This window comes from Pleurodeles waltl, chromosome 9, assembly GCF_031143425.1.
Source record: "Pleurodeles waltl isolate 20211129_DDA chromosome 9, aPleWal1.hap1.20221129, whole genome shotgun sequence".
In the NCBI taxonomy this organism is placed as follows: Eukaryota; Metazoa; Chordata; class Amphibia; order Caudata; family Salamandridae; genus Pleurodeles; species Pleurodeles waltl.
Genome location: NC_090448.1, coordinates 140,770,505 through 140,792,244, shown reverse-complemented (window position 1 = coordinate 140,792,244; position 21,740 = coordinate 140,770,505). Strand labels below are relative to the sequence as shown.

The window sequence follows — 21,740 nt, the reverse complement described above, 5'->3', positions numbered from 1 at the left end:
TTTCCTGTGAACATTTCCCAAAGGAGAGCACCCCAGTGAGATCTGTTCACTTTTCTGGTTACACAAGCCCTCTCAAAAGCTGTGAACCATTTGGTGATGTCATCACCATCTTCATATTTAGTTACAATCCCTTTAGGGATTTATTTTCAACATGTCAGGAGAATCTCTGACCCTATTTATGTTGCTGCCACCATTGATGGGTCCTAGGCCCATCTCTTGTCTTTCCCTCTCTATGGCTAGGATCTGTCTTTCCAAAGCAAATCTTTTGGCCATCCTGGCTAACTGGATGTCCTCTTCACTGGAGTTATCCTCAGTGATTTCAGAGTTGTTGGTCCCTCCTGTGAGGGAACCAGCATCTCTGACTATTATTTGTGGAGTCAGGGCTTGAGAAGCCCTGCTCTCCCTAAGTAGGACTGGAGGGGGGGAATTTCCCTCCAAGTCACTATCTTCATCCTCTGAGTTGCCATCCTCAGAGGGGTTGGCCTTTTCAAACTCTGCCAAAAGCTCCTGGAGCTGTACTTTGGTAGGTTTGGGGCCCATTGCTATTTTCTTTAGTTTACAGAGTGACCTTAGCTCTCTCATCTGTAGATGGAGGTAAGGTGTGGTGTCGAGTTCCACCACAGTCACATCTGTGCTAGACATTTTGCTTCTAAAAGTTGGAATACTTTTTAAGAATCTAAAACTGGTTCTAGAATCTAATTCAAACTTTTACAAACTTTTAAACTCTAAAAGAAATGCTAAACAGGATCTAACACAAGGCCCTTGCAGGTCTTTTAAGAATTTAGAAAACTTTTCAAATTGCAAAAATCAATTTCTAATGACAATTTTGGAATTTGTCGTGTGATCAGGTATTGGCTGAGTAGTCCAGCAAATGCAAAGTCTTGTACCCCACCGCTGATCCACCAATGTAGGAAGTTGGCTCTTGGCTCTGTATGTGCTATTTCAAAGTAAGGAATAGCATGCACAGAGTCCAAGGGTTCCCCTTAGAGGTAAAATAGTGGTAAAAATAGATAATACTAATGCTCTATTTTGTGGTAGTGTGGTCGAGCAGTAGGCTTATCCAAGGAGTAGTGTTAAGCATTTGTTGTACATACACATAGACAATAAATGAGGTACACACACTCAGAGACAAATCCAGCCAATAGGTTTTGTTATAGAAAAATATCTTTTCTTAGTTTATTTTAAGAACCACAGGTTCAAATTTAACATGTAATATCTTGTTTGAAAGGTATTGCAGGTAAGCACATTAGGAACTTTGAATCATTTCAATTGCATGTATACTTTTCAAGTTATTCACAAATAGCTATTTTAAAAGTGGACACAGTGCAATTTTCACAGTTCCTGGGGGAGGTAAGTTTTTGTTAGTTTTACCAGGTAAGTAAGACACTTACAGGGTTCAGTTCTTGGTCCAAGGTAGCCCACCGTTGGGGGTTCAGAGCAACCCCAAAGTCACCACACCAGCAGCTCAGGGCCGGTCAGGTGCAGAGTTCAAAGTGGTGCCCAAAACGCATAGGCTTCAATGGAGAGAAGGGGGTGCCCCGGTTCCGGTCTGCTTGCAGGTAAGTACCCGCGTCTTCGGAGGGCAGACCAGGGGGGTTTTGTAGGGCACCGGGGGGGACACAAGCCCACACAGAAATTTCACCCTCAGCGGCGCGGGGCGGCCGGGTGCAGTGTTAGAACAAGCGTCGGGTTCGCAATGTAAGTCAATGAGAGAACAAGGGATCTCTTCAGCGCTGCAGGCAGGCAAGGGGGGGCTTCCTCGGGGAAACCTCCACTTGGGCAAGGGAGAGGGACTCCTGGGGGTCACTTCTGCAGTGAAAGTCCGGTCCTTCGGGTCCTGGGGGCTGCGGGTGCAGGGTCTTTTCCAGGCGTCGGCACTTAGGTTTCAGAGAGTCGCGGTCAGGGGAAGCCTCGGGATTCCCTCTGCAGGCGGCGCTGTGGGGGCTCAGGGGGGACAGGTTTTGGTACTCACAGTCGTAGAGTAGTCCGGGGGTCCTCCCTGAGGTGTTGGTTCTCCACCAGTCGAGTCGGGGTCGCCGGGTGCAGTGTTGCAAGTCTCACGCTTCTTGCGGGGAGTTGCAGGGTTCTTTAAAGCTGCTTCTTGAAACAAAGTTGCAGTCTTTTTGGAGCAGGTCCGCTGTCCTCGGGAGTTTCTTGTCGTCGTCGAAGCAGGGCAGTCCTCAGAGGATTCAGAGGTCGCTGGTCCCTTTGGAAGGCGTCGCTGGAGCAGAGTTCTTTGGAAGGCAGGAGACAGGCCGGTGAGTTTCTGGAGCCAAGGCAGTTGTTGTCTTCTGGTCTTCCTCTGCAGGGGTTTTCAGCTGGGCAGTCCTTCTTCTTGTTGTTGCAGGAATCTAATTTTCTAGGGTTCAGGGTAGCCCTTAAATACTAAATTTAAGGGCGTGTTTAGGTCTGGGGGGTTAGTAGCCAATGGCTACTAGCCCTGAGGGTGGGTACACCCTCTTTGTGCCTCCTCCCAAGGGGAGGGGGTCACAATCCTAACCCTATTGGGGGAATCCTCCATCTGCAAGATGGAGGATTTCTAAAAGTTAGAGTCACTTCAGCTCAGGACACCTTAGGGGCTGTCCTGACTGGCCAGTGACTCCTCCTTGTTGCTTTCTTTGTTCCCTCCAGCCTTGCCGCCAAAAGTGGGGGCCGTGGCCGGAGGGGGCGGGCAACTCCACTAAGCTGGAGTGCCCTGCTGGGCTGTGACAAAGGGGTGAGCCTTTGAGGCTCACCGCCAGGTGTCACAGCTCCTGCCTGGGGGAGGTGTTAGCATCTCCACCCAGTGCAGGCTTTGTTACTGGCCTCAGAGTGACAAAGGCACTCTCCCCATGGGGCCAGCAACATGTCTCTAGTGTGGCAGGCTGCTGGAACTAGTCAGCCTACACAGACAGTCGGTTAAGTTTCAGGGGGCACCTCTAAGGTGCCCTCTGGTGTGTATTTTGCAATAAAATGTACACTGGCATCAGTGTGCATTTATTGTGCTGAGAAGTTTGATACCAAACTTCCCAGTTTTCAGTGTAGCCATTATGGTGCTGTGGAGTTCGTGTTTGACAAACTCCCAGACCATATACTCTTATGGCTACCCTGCACTTACAATGTCTAAGGTTTTGTTTAGACACTGTAGGGGTACCATGCTCATGCACTGGTACCCTCACCTATGGTATAGTGCACCCTGCCTTAGGGCTGTAAGGCCTGCTAGAGGGGTGACTGACCTATACTTGCATAGGCAGTGAGAGGCTGGCATGGCACCCTGAGGGGAGTGCCATGTCGACTTACTCGTTTTGTTCTCACTAGCACACACAAGCTGGCAAGCAGGGTGTCTGTGCTGAGTGAGAGGTCTCCAGGGTGGCATAAGACATGCTGCAGCCCTTAGAGACCTTCCTTGGCATCAGGGCCCTTGGTACTAGAAGTACCAGTTACAAGGGACTTATCTGGATGCCAGGGTCTGCCAATTGTGGATACAAAAGTACAGGTTAGGGAAAGAACACTGGTGCTGGGGCCTGGTTAGCAGGCCTCAGCACACTTTCAATTGTAAACATAGCATCAGCAAAGGCAAAAAGTCAGGGGGCAACCATGCCAAGGAGGCATTTCCTTACACAACCCCCCCCCCAAACGAAAGAGGATGAGACTAACCTTTCCCAAGAGAGTCTTCATTTTCTAAGTGGAAGAACCTGGAAAGGCCATCTGCATTGGCATGGGCAGTCCCAGGTCTGTGTTCCACTATAAAGTCCATTCCCTGTAGGGAGATGGACCACCTCAACAGTTTAGGATTTTCACCTTTCATTTGCATCAGCCATTTGAGAGGTCTGTGGTCAGTTTGAACTAGGAAGTGAGTCCCAAAGAGGTATGGTCTCAGCTTCTTCAGGGACCAAACCACAGCAAAGGCCTCCCTCTCAATGGCACTCCAACGCTGCTCCCTGGGGAGTAACCTCCTGCTAATGAAAGCAACAGGCTGGTCAAGGCCATCATCATTTGTTTGGGACAAAACTGCCCCTATCCCATGTTCAGAGGCATCTGTCTGCACAATGAACTGCTTAGAATAATCTGGAGCTTTTAGAACTGGTGCTGAGCACATTGCTTGTTTCAGGGTGTCAAAGGCCTGTTGGCATTCCACAGTCCAGTTCACTTTCTTGGGCATTTTCTTGGAGGTGAGTTCAGTGAGGGCTGTCACAATGGATCCATATCCCTTCACAAACCTCCTGTAATACCCAGTCAAGCCAAGGAATGCCCTGACTTGAGTCTGGGTTTTTGGAGCTACCCAGTCCAGAATAGTCTGGATCTTGGGTTGGAGTGGCTGAACTTGGCCTCCACCTACAAGGTGGCCCAAGTAAACCACAGTTCCCTGCCCTATCTGGCATTTGGATGCCTTGATAGAGAGGCCTGCAGATTGCAGAGCCTTCAAAACCTTCTTCAGGTGGACCAGGTGATCCTGCCAGGTGGAGCTAAAGACAGCAATATCATCAAGATAAGCTGTGCTAAAGGACTCCAAACCAGCAAGGACTTGATTCACCAACCTTTGGAAGGTGGCAGGGGCATTCTTTAAACCAAAGGGCATAACAGTAAACTGATAATGCCCATCAGGTGTGGAGAATGCCGTTTTCTCTTTTGCTCCAGGTGCCATTTTTATTTGCCAGTACCCTGCTGTCAAGTCAAAGGTACTTAAGAATTTGGCAGCACCTAATTTGTCTATGAGCTCATCAGCTCTAGGAATTGGATGAGCATCTGTCTTGGTGACAGAGTTGAGCCCTCTGTAGTCCACACAAAACCTCATCTCTTTCTTTCCATCTTTGGTGTGAGGTTTGGGGACTAAGACCACTGGGCTAGCCCAGGGGCTGTCAGAGTGCTCAATTACTCCCAATTCCAGCATCTTGTGGACTTCCACCTTGATGCTTTCCTTAACATGGTCAGACTGTCTAAAAATTTTGTTTTTGACAGGCATGCTGTCTCCTGTGTCCACATCATGGGTACACAGGTGTGTCTGACCAGGGGTTAGGGAGAAGAGTTCAGGAAACTGTTGTAGGACTCTCCTACAATCAGCTTGCTGTTGGCCAGAGAGGGTGTCTGAGTAGATCACTCCATCTACTGAGCCATCTTTTGGGTCTGATGACAGAAGATCAGGGAGAGGTTCACTCTCTGCCTCCTGATCCTCATCTGTTACCATCAACAGATTTACATCAGCCCTGTCATGGAAGAGCTTAAGGCGGTTCACATGGATCACCCTCTTGGGGCTCCTGCTTGTGCCCAGGTCCACCAGGTAGGTGACCTGACTCTTCCTTTCTAGCACTGGGTAAGGGCCACTCCATTTGTCCTGGAGTGCCCTGGGAGCCACAGGCTCCAGAACCCAGACTTTCTGCCCTGGTTGGAACTCAACCATTGCAGCCTTTTGGTCATACCAAAACTTCTGGAGCTGTTGGCTGGCCTCAAGGTTTTTGGTTGCCTTTTCCATGTACTCTGCCATTCTAGAGCGAAGGCCAAGTACATAGTCCTCTATGTCTTGTTTAGGCTCATGAAGAGGTCTCTCCCAGCCTTCTTTAACAAGAGCAAGTGGTCCCCTTACAGGGTGACCAAACAGAAGTTCAAAGGGTGAGAATCCTACTCCCTTCTGTGGCACCTCTCTGTAAGCAAAAATCAGACATGGCAAGAAGACATCCCATCTCCTTTTGAGTTTTTCTGGGAGCCCCATGATCATGCCTTTTAATGTCTTGTTGAATCTCTCAACTAAGCCATTAGTTTGTGGATGGTATGGTGTAGTGAATTTGTAAGTCACTCCACACTCATTCCACATGTGTTTTAGGTATGCTGACATGAAGTTGGTACCTCTGTCAGACACCACCTCCTTAGGGAAACCCACTCTGGTAAAGATACCAATGAGGGCCTTGGCTACTGCAGGGGCAGTAGTCGACCTAAGGGGAATAGCTTCAGGATACCTGGTAGCATGATCCACTACTACTAGGATGTACATATTTCCTGAGGCTGTGGGAGGTTCTAGTGGACCAACTATGTCCACACCCACTCTTTCAAAGGGGACCCCCACCACTGGAAGTGGAATGAGGGGGGCCTTTGGGTGCCCACCTGTCTTACCACTGGATTGACAGGTGGGGCAGGAGAGGCAAAACTCCTTAACCTTCTGGGACATATTGGGCCAGTAGAAGTGGTTGACTAACCTCTCCCACGTCTTGGTTTGTCCCAAATGCCCAGCAAGGGGAATATCATGGGCTAAGGTCAGAATAAACTCTCTGAACGACTGAGGCACTACCACTCTCCTAGTGGCACCAGGTTTGGGGTCTCTGGCCTCAGTGTACAGGAGTCCATCTTCCCAATAGACCCTATGTGTTCCATTTTTCTTGCCCTTGGACTCTTCAGCAGCTTGCTGCCTAAGGCCTTCAAGAGAGGGACAGGTTTCTTGTCCCTTACACAGCTCTTCCCTTGAGGGTCCCCCTGGGCCTAAGAGCTCAACCTGATAAGGTTCAAGCTCCAAAGGCTCAGTTCCCTCAGAGGGCAGAACTTCTTCCTGAGAAGAGAGGTTCTCTTTTTCTGACTGTGTTGCAGTTGGTTTCCCAACTGACTTTCCTTTTCTCTTGGTAGGCTGGGCCATTTTTCCAGACTCCAGCTCTACTTTTTCACCCCGTGCCTTGCATTGTGCTCTTGTTTTTACACACACCAGTTCAGGGATACCCAGCATGGCTGCATGGGTTTTTAGTTCTACCTCAGCCCATGCTGAGGACTCCAGGTCATTTCCAAGCAGACAGTCTACTGGGATGTTTGAGGAGACCACCACCTGTTTCAGGCCATTGACCCCTCCCCATTCTAAAGTTACCATTGCCATGGGATGTGCTTTAGTCTGATTGTCAGCGTTGGTGACTGTATAAGTTTTTCCCGTCAGGTATTGGCCAGGGGAAACCAGTTTCTCTGTCACCATGGTGACACTGGCACCTGTATCCCTCAGGCCCTCTACACTTGTCCCATTAATAAAGAGCTGCTGCCTGTATTTTTTCATGTTAGGCGGCCAGGCAGCTAGTGTGGCTAAATCCACCCCACCCTCAGAGACTAGAGTAGCTTCAGTGTGGACCCTGATTTGCTCTGGGCACACTGTTGATCCCACTTGGAGACTAGCCATTCCAGTGTTACCTGGATTGGAGTTTGGAGTGGAACTTTTCTTGGGACAGGCCTTGTCTCCAGTTTGGTGTCCAGACTGACTACAGTTTCGACACCAGGCCTTTTTGGGATCAAAGTTTTTACCCTTGTACCCAGGATTGTTTTGTGAAGAGGCTCTGGGCCCACCCTCCTATGCAGGTTTTTGGGGGCCTGTAGAAGACTCTTTACTATTTTTATTTTTGGCTGTCTCACCACCTTTCCCCTGGGGAGGTTTTGTGACCCCTTTCTTTTGGTCACCCCCTGTGGAAGTTTTGGACACCCTAGTCTTGACCCAATGGTCCGCTTTCTTTCCCAATTCTTGGGGAGAAATTGGTCCTAGGTCTACCAGATGCTGATGCAGTTTATCATTGAAACAATTACTTAACAGGTGTTCTTTCACAAATAAATTGTACAGCCCATCATAATTACTTACACCACTGCCTTGAATCCAACCATCTAGTGTTTTTACTGAGTAGTCTACAAAGTCAACCCAGGTCTGGCTCGAGGATTTTTGAGCCCCCCTGAATCTAATCCTATACTCCTCAGTGGAGAATCCAAAGCCCTCAATCAGGGTACCCTTCATGAGGTCATAAGATTCTGCATCTTTTCCAGAGAGTGTGAGGAGTCTATCCCTACACTTTCCTGTGAACATTTCCCAAAGGAGAGCACCCCAGTGAGATCTGTTCACTTTTCTGGTTACACAAGCCCTCTCAAAAGCTGTGAACCATTTGGTGATGTCATCACCATCTTCATATTTAGTTACAATCCCTTTAGGGATTTATTTTCAACATGTCAGGAGAATCTCTGACCCTATTTATGTTGCTGCCACCATTGATGGGTCCTAGGCCCATCTCTTGTCTTTCCCTCTCTATGGCTAGGATCTGTCTTTCCAAAGCAAATCTTTTGGCCATCCTGGCTAACTGGATGTCCTCTTCACTGGAGTTATCCTCAGTGATTTCAGAGTTGTTGGTCCCTCCTGTGAGGGAACCAGCATCTCTGACTATTATTTGTGGAGTCAGGGCTTATGAAGCCCTGCTCTCCCTAAGTAGGACTGGAGGGGGGGAATTTCCCTCCAAGTCACTATCTTCATCCTCTGAGTTGCCATCCTCAGAGGGGTTGGCCTTTTCAAACTCTGCCAAAAGCTCCTGGAGCTGTACTTTGGTAGGTTTGGGGCCCATTGCTATTTTCTTTAGTTTACAGAGTGACCTTAGCTCTCTCATCTGTAGATGGAGGTAAGGTGTGGTGTCGAGTTCCACCACAGTCACATCTGTGCTAGACATTTTGCTTCTAAAAGTTGGAATACTTTTTAAGAATCTAAAACTGGTTCTAGAATCTAATTCAAACTTTTACAAACTTTTAAACTCTAAAAGAAATGCTAAACAGGATCTAACACAAGGCCCTAGCAGGTCTTTTAAGAATTTAGAAAACTTTTCAAATTGCAAAAATCAATTTCTAATGACAATTTTGGAATTTGTCGTGTGATCAGGTATTGGCTGAGTAGTCCAGCAAATGCAAAGTCTTGTACCCCACCGCTGATCCACCAATGTAGGAAGTTGGCTCTGTATGTGCTATTTCAAAGTAAGGAATAGCATGCACAGAGTCCAAGGGTTCCCCTTAGAGGTAAAATAGTGGTAAAAATAGATAATACTAATGCTCTATTTTGTGGTAGTGTGGTCGAGCAGTAGGCTTATCCAAGGAGTAGTGTTAAGCATTTGTTGTACATACACATAGACAATAAATGAGGTACACACACTCAGAGACAAATCCAGCCAATAGGTTTTGTTATAGAAAAATATCTTTTCTTAGTTTATTTTAAGAACCACAGGTTCAAATTTAACATGTAATATCTTGTTTGAAAGGTATTGCAGGTAAGTACATTAGGAACTTTGAATCATTTCAATTGCATGTATACTTTTCAAGTTATTCACAAATAGCTATTTTAAAAGTGGACACAGTGCAATTTTCACAGTTCCTGGGGGAGGTAAGTTTTTGTTAGTTTTACCAGGTAAGTAAGACACTTACAGGGTTCAGTTCTTGGTCCAAGGTAGCCCACCGTTGGGGGTTCAGAGCAACCCCAAAGTCACCACACCAGCAGCTCAGGGCCGGTCAGGTGCAGAGTTCAAAGTAGTGCCCAAAACGCATAGGCTTCAATGGAGAGAAGGGGGTGCCCCGGTTCCGGTCTGCTTGCAGGTAAGTACCCGCGTCTTCGGAGGGCAGACCAGGGGGGTTTTGTAGGGCACCGGGGGGGACACAAGCCCACACAGAAATTTCACCCTCAGCGGCGCGGCCGGGTGCAGTGTTAGAACAAGCGTCGGGTTCGCAATGTAAGTCAATGAGAGATCAAGGGATCTCTTCAGCGCTGCAGGCAGGCAAGGGGGGGCTTCCTCGGGGAAACCTCCACTTGGGCAAGGGAGAGGGACTCCTGGGGGTCACTTCTGCAGTGAAAGTCCGGTCCTTCAGGTCCTGGGGGCTGCGGGTGCAGGGTCTTTTCCAGGCGTCGGGACTTAGGTTTCAGAGAGTCGCGGTCAGGGGAAGCCTCGGGATTCCCTCTGCAGGCGGCGCTGTGGGGGCTCAGGGGGGACAGGTTTTGGTACTCACAGTCGTAGAGTAGTCCGGGGGTCCTCCCTGAGGTGTTGGTTCTCCACCAGCCGAGTCGGGGTCGCCGGGTGCAGTGTTGCAAGTCTCACGCTTCTTGCGGGGAGTTGCAGGGTTCTTTAAAGCTGCTTCTTGAAACAAAGTTGCAGTCTTTTTGGAGCAGGTCCGCTGTCCTCGGGAGTTTCTTGTCGTCGTCGAAGCAGGGCAGTCCTCAGAGGATTCAGAGGTCGCTGGTCCCTTTGGAAGGCGTCGCTGGAGCAGAGTTCTTTGGAAGGCAGGAGACAGGCCGGTGAGTTTCTGGAGCCAAGGCAGTTGTTGTCTTCTGGTCTTCCTCTGCAGGGGTTTTCAGCTGGGCAGTCCTTCTTCTTGTTGTTGCAGGAATCTAATTTTCTAGGGTTCAGGGTAGCCCTTAAATACTAAATTTAAGGGCGTGTTTAGGTCTGGGGGGTTAGTAGCCAATGGCTACTAGCCCTGAGGGTGGGTACACCCTCTTTGTGCCTCCTCCCAAGGGGAGGGGGTCACAATCCTAACCCTATTGGGGGAATCCTCCATCTGCAAGATGGAGGATTTCTAAAAGTTAGAGTCACTTCAGCTCAGGACACCTTAGGGGCTGTCCTGACTGGCCAGTGACTCCTCCTTGTTGCTTTCTTTGTTCCCTCCAGCCTTGCCGCCAAAAGTGGGGGCCGTGGCCGGAGGGGGCGGGCAACTCCACTAAGCTGGAGTGCCCTGCTGGGCTGTGACAAAGGGGTGAGCCTTTGAGGCTCACCGCCAGGTGTCACAGCTCCTGCCTGGGGGAGGTGTTAGCATCTCCACCCAGTGCAGGCTTTGTTACTGGCCTCAGAGTGACAAAGGCACTCTCCCCATGGGGCCAGCAACATGTCTCTAGTGTGGCAGGCTGCTGGAACTAGTCAGCCTACACAGACAGTCGGTTAAGTTTCAGGGGGCACCTCTAAGGTGCCCTCTGGTGTGTATTTTGCAATAAAATGTACACTGGCATCAGTGTGCATTTATTGTGCTGAGAAGTTTGATACCAAACTTCCCAGTTTTCAGTGTAGCCATTATGGTGCTGTGGAGTTCGTGTTTGACAAACTCCCAGACCATATAGTCTTATGGCTACCCTGCACTTACAATGTCTAAGGTTTTGTTTAGACACTGTAGGGGTACCATGCTCATGCACTGGTACCCTCACCTATGGTATAGTGCACCCTGCCTTAGGGCTGTAAGGCCTGCTAGAGGGGTGACTGACCTATACTTGCATAGGCAGTGAGAGGCTGGCATGGCACCCTGAGGGGAGTGCCATGTCGACTTACTCGTTTTGTTCTCACTAGCACACACAAGCTGGCAAGCAGGGTGTCTGTGCTGAGTGAGAGGTCTCCAGGGTGGCATAAGACATGCTGCAGCCCTTAGAGACCTTCCTTGGCATCAGGGCCCTTGGTACTAGAAGTACCAGTTACAAGGGACTTATCTGGATGCTAGGGTCTGCCAATTGTGGATACAAAAGTACAGGTTAGGGAAAGAACACTGGTGCTGGGGCCTGGTTAGCAGGCCTCAGCACACTTTCAATTGTAAACATAGCATCAGCAAAGGCAAAAAGTCAGGGGGCAACCATGCCAAGGAGGCATTTCCTTACACCACCTGAAGAGAGAGGGGGGTAATAGAACCCTGGAACTCAGAAGTTTGGAATCCAGATTCATTACTGGTTACTGCGCCTTACAGCCCATTGGACTCAACCCTGATGAGGACCTATCAGTACATTTGGGTGAAGGCATTTACATATAGATTTCTCTCTTTCCTCCTTCCATGAGCTGTATTCAAACTGGGCCTCAATGATATGTACTTTAAATGTATGGGGTAAGCGTTACTTTCAAACTGTGATGTGAACAGTGGTTGAACTGCAATGATTGCATGATTTAGTGGATTTTAATTTTAGTCTATCCTGGAATCTCTTGTTTGAGTTGAGGACAGTTACACCCATTGTTGATAGAATTGAGAATTTTATGTTTTTCTGTTTGTTTGTTTTCATTTTATACGATTATTATGGATTACATTTGGAGTAGCTGGTTTAGAATGCAAAAGATGATGCTATATCTGCCAGTCTTTGGATGTTCTCCAGGGACAATATATGCAAAGGAGCTAGGATATCTCTTTTTTTATGTTGTTTTGATTATGTTGGGGAACACTGTCACAAAAAACAGGTTTTGCCAGGGTTTCATCCACTCTGCTTTACTGTGGGCATGCCTTGGAACTCTCCATTGCTTCTCAGGGGACTCATGTACACAGGGCAGAATCAGAAAGGGTTTAAACCCCCTGCACAGTTTTATGGGACACGCCCACTAGGGCTTGATTGATTGTGTAGTGCTGTGATGAGGCAAGCCCACTGGGGCATGGATGGGCAGCCGATTATAATGATATGAGACTACTGTGATGTGATTTAACAGGTTTTCCATGGGGAAAATGATAAGTGATTCTATGTCACGACTGCAACACTTTGGAAGTCATTTTTTGTATGATTACAGTCTAGCGTAATCAGAGGTTTACTATAATGCACCACCCTACCTACAATTGAGGCAAATTATATGTCCTATGCAGTATACTGACAACGTGTGTCAAGTACTCTAACTTCAATCCTGATCGTTTCATCATTACAAACAGATTATGAGCACTGCCTTGGGATTGTTAAGAATATGGCAGACACATTAGCTTACCAATGTTTGTACAGTTACTCCATTCGTTAGTTCTTTCCTTTCTTGTCACTGTGGGTTTGTACTGAGAGGGTTAAACGCACTTGGGATGTACACAGTTCCTGACTCGTGACCAAGCCGACATGTCCTCTGAAACGCATCGGGTTTGGTATCACTGTGAACAAAGGATGGCTGGCATTTGTATTCTGGACTACAGCTGTTTTTTTCGATCGTTAACTGCACCTAGGAGCAACTACTGGTGGAAACCTGTGAGTAGATGTTAAAATTGTGCTATAACTGTCCAGCTGCTTGGCACACCAGACAGAAGAAAATGCTGGAATTATTAAGCAGAGACTTTTGTGAAAGATCTTGCTTTAGGAATTGTAGTGTCTGTGCCAAAGCAAAAGCATCTCATATGCCAACTGCAGGAAAGTTGCAACCTCTTCCCATGCTGCATTAGCTGTGGAACAGATCTCTGTGGATTTTATTGCTGAGTTCACTCCATTTCAGGGACACTCTACAATCTTGGTTGTGATAGACTAGCTTAGTAGGATGGGATGCTTCATCCCTTTAAAGAAACTTTGCATGACACTTAAATTAGCAGGAATATTCAACACTCACAATGTTCTTATGCATAGGCGACCTAAGGTCATAATCACAGATAGAAGAACTCAGATCACTTACGTGTTTTGAATTGTACTTATGAAAACAGTTAGTACAAAGCATGTTTAGTCTATTGTTTACCACCCACACACCCATAGACGGACAAAATGACTGAATTGTTAAAAGACCATCCAAATGCAAGGTACTGCTCGACAGCGCTTTTGCAGTTTACTTACAACTCATTAGATTTCTGATGGGGGGGCACAATGAGAATACAAGGGAAATAGGAGGTGCAAGGAGGCAGGAGAGGAGACTAGTGGAAGTAACAAAGGGCTGGGGCACTAGAACACTAACTTTAGAGTAAAAGTAGTTCACTCATTGGGTTTGAGTCAATCTGAGGTGAAGAGAGGTAGAGCACTATTTATGCACTGTTAGACTTTCCCTGACAATGTACTGTGTGAATCTACTGCCTTTTCACTCATGTACCAGTTTGCACACTTTATTACGTTCCCTTGTATTCAGTTTTTGTTGCCCCTCCCACTCCCAAAGCCCCTCCTATTTCTGGCCTCCTAGTTTCCCTCTTTGCCATGTGTAGTATTGTTTTTCCTCATTTTCTGTAGACTCTTACTGGTGTGTTGCTTCAGTGCCCTGGGGCCTTCTGCATGTATCCTTGTAAGATTCAGGCTCATGAGAACTCCGCCCACTGCCAGGCCCAGTAAGGATAACTCCATCTGTGCTGCATTGTTTGATTTATGGCTTGACTTCTCACATGCCTTTTCCCATCAGCCTTACAGTCAGTGAAGATCTACCCAATCCATAACATCTCCACAGCGTAATGCTATCCCTTGAAACAGATGAGCCTTGAGGGAGTGTGGGCACCAGCCCAGGATTTCACTCTCACTCCCTTCCGTGTTACCTATTTCCAGTGGCAAGTTCCCTTGCTCACCAAAGTAGGTATTCAAGGATGGTAGGAGCTGTTGATAGATCTACAACCTGGTTCTCTATCAGTATGACTCAGACCCCAAGGTTTCTCTTTTTAGTTAGGTTTGAATATAAAAAGATAAAGGGTATATTACAAAATAACACATCACTGTAAAACCAGTATTAACATAAAGCAAAAAAGAAACAAGAAAAACTGATAAGTAAAATAGCTTGATTGTAATATCATATAGTGTTTCCTCAGGGCAAGAACAGCAGTATACAATATTTGTGAAGTACCACTCAACTAAGTAACAACTTTTAAAACTTGATTTTTCTGAGGGGCATACCTGCATAGCCAAACAGAGTGTGTTCAGCATGATGAGAACAAACATAATGTATTCAAAGCCAGTGGAGTTCACCACATACCAGAATTTGTATTGGTAAGGGTTTTTTGGAATGTATCTACGCAGGGGACGTGCCTTCAAAGCATATTCTACACACTGGCGCTGTAAAACAAAACAAAACATTAAACAATGTGAGTGTACTTTTGATCAAAACTCCATTTACTGATTTACTTAAGAGATTTCATAAAGCGCACAATATGCTTTCAGCTGATTCAGCGTTATACACAGGGTAGTGGTTCTTTCTCAAATGACATGTTGGAAAAACATGATTTTTTTGATGTGATAATGTGATTCTGCCTATGGTACCTTGATATGGGAGCACTATATTTCAATACAGTATAAACAAAATCCAGATGGAACAATAGCACTTGCTTTATGCAGGTAAAAGACAGTTCAGTGCTGAGGCAAAGTAGTGGAAGAGAAAAGTAAGCAAACTAGACATAAGTGTGGCATTAAACAACAGACTGCTCCGACCACTGCAAAGCATATATAAGCATTCCAATATGTTAGCTTGTGGGCCATAAGGGAGACCTAGGAGCATTCAGAAGAATATACAAATCCTATACAGAGGCCACACTTCAATCTTAACAGGTGGGGCTTTAAGGTTTGAAAGTAATAAAAGTAGAGGAGTGGTGCAATTCAGCAGAGAGCCTATTCCCGTGGTAGCGAAGACGTTTTTGCAAAGAATTAGCAAAATCATAAGGCAGGGTGCTGGGGTTTAACGGAGACAATACGATTTCGGTTAAAAATGTGCGTGTAGGACATTTCTGTATAGAATTTGTGATAGACAGCTGGGAGGCAGGTTGCAGTGGTTTTAAATACCAAAGTAAGTGGTTTGTATATAGCCCTATTGTTTGCTGATAGCCAGCTGACTTGGTGACAATAATGAGCTGTATGTGGGCATCTGGGAAGATTCTAAAGAACTATTGTAGCAAAGTCTAAACTATCCCGCTGTTGGAAAGGGTATTGAAATAAGAATACTAGTTGGTGTTGAAGCGTTGAAGCGTTCTAGTGCTCTTGTGCTTTAGACATGTAGAAGGGGATGTAGGAACAACTTTTGCAAATGTTAAATACTTGGTAAATGGCTGCAGTATCTGTCAATGTAATGATGGGTTCCATCCTCAAAGGAGGGTTGAATAGTACATCCACGTTTCTGGTTAACATATAGTACGGGACATTGTCAGTGAAAAATAGAAAAGGAATTGAATGAAGCATATGTTTAGAATTAAAAGGAAAGCATATTGTTTTTGGACTAAGGCAAGATAAGCATAAGAGGTCGGGCAGCCCATCCCATGCAGACTTGAAATCAGAAGAGTTGAGAAGGAGAAAAATATGCGTATGTCATTGGCATTAAGATGAAGAGATGCCTAAAGATGAAATACTTTTTAACTGTACACAGACATTCTAGTCGAATAAATATTTTAACAGGCTTTTCAGCAACAGTGAAGACATATGGGGAAAATAGGAAGATGGTTTGCAAGCAATAATGATATTTGCCAGAATATATACAGTTACTATGGCTTTCTGTAGCTGAGACTCAAAACGATTTCAACAGCCCCCTGAAAAAGCTTCTGTTGTAAGGTTAAAGGCAAGAGAGTGTAAGCTATGTTGTCCGAAAAGTGGTAGCTAGGGAAAAAACCCATCAGTCACCACCTCTTTAATTTACTTGAGGAAATGGAATATGACTTTCAAGGCAGTAACTGCCAGATTTGCTGATCTTAAGAAAGGTATATTAGACAAATAGACTTTATGTCTTTCCTACAAGGGTTTTGCCAAAAAGAATTTTGTATTCCGGATATGGACTAGTAGAGGTAATCATTTTTCATGCAATATTTTAATCAAGGCCTGCACAACTTGAACCAGTCCTTGCGACTGGCTTACAATTTATCCTGCTTCACTCCCTGAGAATGCTGCACTGCTGTGGGGAGCATCGTGACCCAAAGGAGGGCGCTGCATCGCTGCATCACCGTATCCAGTTCACCCTGGGCAAGTAGCAGGGCCTGACGCTTCTTGACTGCCTGTCCAGCCTGTGCCACTGCTTCACCTGCCAGCGGGCAGAGCACTGGACTGCTCTGGGTGGTGTCACAACACAGAGAGGGGACAAATGCCACGACAAACTTATTGTTGTCGGGCAGTGCTCCACGTCGAGGGACTTAACAGTATTTGGAGGAGCCCGTGTGGCACCCATCAGAACCTGGGCCTTCTCCAACGTGGGCACAGACTGCGCGCCGAGGGTCCGATTACCGAGAGACTGAGCGGTAGGCAACAACATCGGCGCTCGGTCCTGTGGGGCCTTGGGATGTCCTACCACTGGAGATCCTCAGAAGATTGGAGGGACTACGGTGTGATTGCCCGCTCCCGAGTGAGCTCTCCCCTCACTAAAGGCATGCACGATGGCCAAGATTGCTGCAACTGGCCTCATACAGCCCTGCTCTTTAATTTGGCTCCCTGCCGTAGAGCATGGGGCAGAAGTCTAGGGATATCCCCCACTACTTACCATCAACTGGTAGTCAAGCCATGCCCCAGACACTTTGATTTATGCAATCCGTAACCTCCTGAACTGCGACACAGCCCAGGTGGAATAACTGTCTCACATCACAGGCACCACCACAGACCCTCCTCCAGAATAATAATCACTGTTGCCCTCCAGAGATGCTGTCTGCATGCTGGGCACACCTAAATTCCCTGTACCTGTATTGCAGTTTGGTACCAGTGGCACAGAACTGTCTTCTCAGAGGTGAACCCCTCTGTTTGCTATACTATGTTGCGGGGGCCCCCTGGCCACTCCCCTAACGGAGTTGTGGTTTAGCGTTCCATATTACATTGCACTTTACAAGGCTTGCCTATCCGCTTTCCTTTCTGCCTGCTTCTCTTACGGGGATGGAGGTGCTGTTGCCGTACTCGCCTCTCATTACTGGACACTACTAAAACCTCTCATAAGAATATGCATGCTGACCACATTGGAGATGAAGAAGGTACGCTCTGCCTGTGATCAACTCAAATGACAAAAAAACTCTACAGATACTACATCTCACCCAACTGGACACTCTGCCAAGGTGCGTGTTGCATCCATCTAATGCGCTGACACGTAGCGGGGGCCAGCAATGTGTGCCACAAGGAGTGCAGTGAGACCCCATACTACCTTACCTCACCACAAAACAGAAAGGAAATCAATGGACTTTCCCACCCTGTGAGCCAATCCTGGACGTGAATTGTGCTCTCCATCACCCCCTTGATCGGACAGGCACTCGCCAGTGGGACTTGCTCTGGGGGACACTCCGCTGGGTTAGGACCATTCATATTCCCGCCACAGACAATGGGCTGGATGCGATCCAACATGCCAGCTGCTCTTGTGGTGAGAAGCCCAATACCATCTACTGTCCTGGACACACTCCAGCTCCGGGAGCCTCTGTCATTACGTGTCAGCCAAGTTGGACCAGGTTCTGGATGCTATTGAGCACTCTAGAGCATCGGTGGAGACCCGACTGGGAACTCTTGCTACTGAACTCTATCTTTTGCAAGATGATCATCACAAATTAGTAGAAAAGGTCCCGGATGAGGAAAATACGCTAGCTGAGATAAAACCCACAATAAACAGAGCATCACATAGCTTGCTGGGACCTACGATTAAATAAGCGTGGACTGACTATGCCGGGGGACGCTCCAGGTGGTGCAACATTTGAATTATGGGTCTCCCAGAGGAGGTAGAGGGGCATGATTCCCTGTCCGTCCTTGAAAGCCAGTTTAAAACGTTTACACCAATAGCAAACCTCACCCCCTTCTACACCCTAGAGAGAGCCCACAGTGTTCTGTCGCGTCGGCCACCACCCCTCCCAGGGCACCTCCACAGCCCATGCTGGTTAAGCTGCTCCACTTTCGCGACAGGGACACTATACAACAAGCAGCGCAACAAGCAGCCCTGCTACGACTGGAGCATAAAACCTTAATGCTCTCCCCAGACTATACACAACTTGTACACCAGCGAACATCGTTCATGGCAGTGAAGTGTCACCTCAGACAAGTAGGACTGCAGTATTCATTGCTATACCCAGCCTGTTTGAAGATTATTGTAAGTGAGAAGAGCTTTTTCTTCATTGATCCCGAAGAGGCCTGGGACTGGGTCGACCAGTGGAATGGCAGAGCCACCTCGAACAGCCCTAGGAACCATCCAGACATGGCATGACTCTGACGTCGTCGTAAGGTCAAGACAAAGGGAACTCTCACACCTCAGGTTCCCATATGTTCATCCCCAGACCAACAACAAATAATCAACGACCACAAGAGGGTGCTGGAAGCAGCAGCTAACCTGGGATCAGCTGCTGCTTCCACAGGTGGGGACACCTGATCACACATCGTCACATCAGATGAGGACTCAGCGGTATCGGACAATACGCACCAGGGACTTGCAATCCCTCCATACAGTCACCCTGGAAACAGCAGGCAGTCTTGTATATTTCCAGCATCTTTTTCTGAACAACTGTACTAATTGCTCAAACATGTGCACTGTCTTACTGCAGAGGGGGAAGTGGGAGTTTTCAACTACTTGTCATCGCAATATGATATTTGTTGATTGTTTGACAGCCTCAGCATATAGTACTCATTTATCACTCATCTTTACTATGCCCCCGCTCCATTCATCGACAATATCGGCCATACTGCGCCAGTCGCACCACAACATCGATCCGCAGAGGGCATTTGAGAAACGTGGTCAGCCCTACATATAAGCCACACCCTGGTATACCAATTGAGAATACCAAATGTTGTCAGTTTGGGCACACCATCTGTTGCGGATTGCTCTTCACAGTGGTCAAAGAGTGCAGGCATATCATATACCCATGAGGTATTGTTGCTGATGGTGTCAGAAATATATCTCATTTCCATCCGTCTGCCCCCAGGCTTGGTCCTCCTCCATAATACATGATGCCTTCCACCAGCATCCAGTTCTTTACAATTAATGTTCGGGGAATGCATACAGCGAGAAATCATTCCACGGTATATTCCTACGTACAGTGCCAAAAGGCAAATGGAGTGTTTCTTTAAGAATCACATACCATATCTAAGGAACTTAAACAGTTACGCCGGAGATGGCAGGGAATACTGCATGCTCTGCCTATGCATGGAGGGGTTTAGTCTGGGACCTGGTCTCCCATTCCAGGAAATGGGAGTCACGGCTGACAAGTAGGGTCGGTGCATTCTATTAGAGGGCTGTATAAATGGTAATTCAGTGTTTACTGGGAAGCATTTATGATTCCAATGTTGAAAAGAGCCCCGGCTGGAAGGAGCTTCCAGCCCTTCTCGCACACATAACTCAGATGGTCTAGTTACTAAGCTGCGACTACAAATGTGTACCAGTCACTGCACCCTGCTACCAGACTCTATTCATGTTAATCTACCCCACACCAACTCTATTTCCGACTGGACTGCTTCCTTTACTCAAGTCCCTCCTTTCCCACATGCGACAATCCGACTGCCTTGGTAGTCTGATTTCAGGTCACGACGCTCACATAGTGGACCTAGCGTGGCTACTTGCACGACTCCTGACTCCATTATGGCGTCTCCCACAAGACACATTGGAGGATCCAGTATTTCGAGACACACAAGGAACACATATACAAAAGTGCTTAACTGAAAACTGCACCATGGCAACTACTGGGCCACTGAGTGGGATGCATTCAATATTGTGACCCAAGGTATCTGCATAAAGGACACAGTGTGAGTGCACCGGACCCTGGAGCACAAGATTGCCGAGGGTGAATCCTGGCTTGCTGACCTGGGAAAGACACCTGGCACATACAATAATGGTGCTTTTACGTTGCCTCTTTCACATCCAGGACCAAGTGCAGAAAGAGCATCCACTAGCATCTTCTCTCATCTTGGAAGTGAAGAAGGGGTTTGATATTCTGCCTTGGGACTATCTATTCCAGCTGCTCGCCTCGATGGTATTGGGAAGCACCTACTCGCCTACATTTGCCTGTTGTACAAGAACCCATTGCCTCATGTATGCTTGGGTCCCCTAGTCTCAACCCTTTCCCAGTGGGCCGGGGCACTAGGCAAGGATGCCCGCTTTCCCCCTTGCTATTTGCATTAGCGATAGAACCAATAGAGATCCGTTTTCGAGAGGAGGGACAAAAGTGGGGGCATTCCCCTGCAAGACCCTTTGCATGGAGTCTCATAACATGCAGATGACTTGATTATATGTCTTAAAGATATGACACAGTCCCTTACTCCAATACACATCTTCCTTACAGAATTTGCTGAAGTCTCAAGACTTTGAGTGAACTGGAGTAAGTCAGCAATCTACCCTTGGGCCCTGGACATCCTCAACGTAAAATATCTCTTGGAGGGACACAATTGCAGTGGTGCCCAGAAGCAATCTGCTACCTGCGAGTTCACCTCTATCATTCACCATCTTACCTATATGAAGGTACTCTCCGCAGGGCCCGCTTGTATCTGCATGCAGATAACCTTTGGGCAATCCCTTCCACTCGCCCCCAGCAGCAAAACTGCTCTCATAAAAATGTTTGCACTGCCCATATTAATTAGTGAACCTTTCACTAATCCCCCGCCACTTCTACAGGGAGTTGGGTACGTTACTTTGCTAATTAATCTTGGGTGCAAAACGCCAGCAATTAGCCCTAACCCACTACAGCTCCCAGTGGAGTGGGGTGGGTTGGGAGCTCCCTCCTTTGAGGTGTACTTTTTAGCTGCACAGTTGCAGTGGTTATCGCGCTGGATGGCAGGTCACTTCATGGGTGAGGCCAGTGACTCCAAACCTAACACCAGCTACATTATGTAACCTGCTCTTTCCTAATGTGCTACCTTCCTCCCCCTTACATGTGGGGGTAGCACGGGCATGCATGCATAGTTTCCACTTCTCTCTGTTACATTTCATTCTTGAACAACCTTTGTCATTTTATTGCAATTTATAAGAATTATGAATTCATATTTTGCACTTTGCTAGTTTTCACGAAGAATCATCCATCAGGATTATGTACTATATTTAAAGACATCAATTAGGATTTAAAATTCGATATTAATTTACCACAGCAGACAGTGGATTCACATCTTGTATAGTCGTTTGTTGTTCTTAGAACAAGTACTGTAATAGGTTATTGATTACAAACTGCACACTATTGTTGAGGTGTACAGGAGAACCATGCTATAAGCAAACTTCCTTACAAGTTACAGTTACCAACCACTGCATTGTATGTAATCAGAACCATGAAAGGTTTTGGCGTAATATTGAAGGCAGCTTTTTCAGAAAATTATATAGAATAACTCAGAGTGTTGTTCACTCTACAAATATCATCTGTAATTGCATTGCAGTTCAAGTGAAATATTTAGTTTCATGCCAAGATAGAGAGTAGAAATACAGAGAGCGTCAATAGGTGTGTCAGAT

At 47.0% G+C, this 21,740-nt stretch overlaps 1 protein-coding gene across 2 annotated transcripts in view; it reads right to left on the bottom strand.

Moving 5' to 3' along the window:
• CACNA1D (calcium voltage-gated channel subunit alpha1 D) overlaps positions 1-21,740 on the bottom strand; it is a 1,248,477-nt gene that overhangs the window by 438,378 nt on the left and 788,359 nt on the right. For both annotated transcript variants that reach the window (XM_069206436.1, XM_069206437.1), the window contains exon 28: positions 14,285-14,443. In XM_069206436.1, coding sequence (XP_069062537.1) covers positions 14,285-14,443 — 159 coding nt within the window. The remainder of the gene's footprint in view (positions 1-14,284; positions 14,444-21,740) is intronic.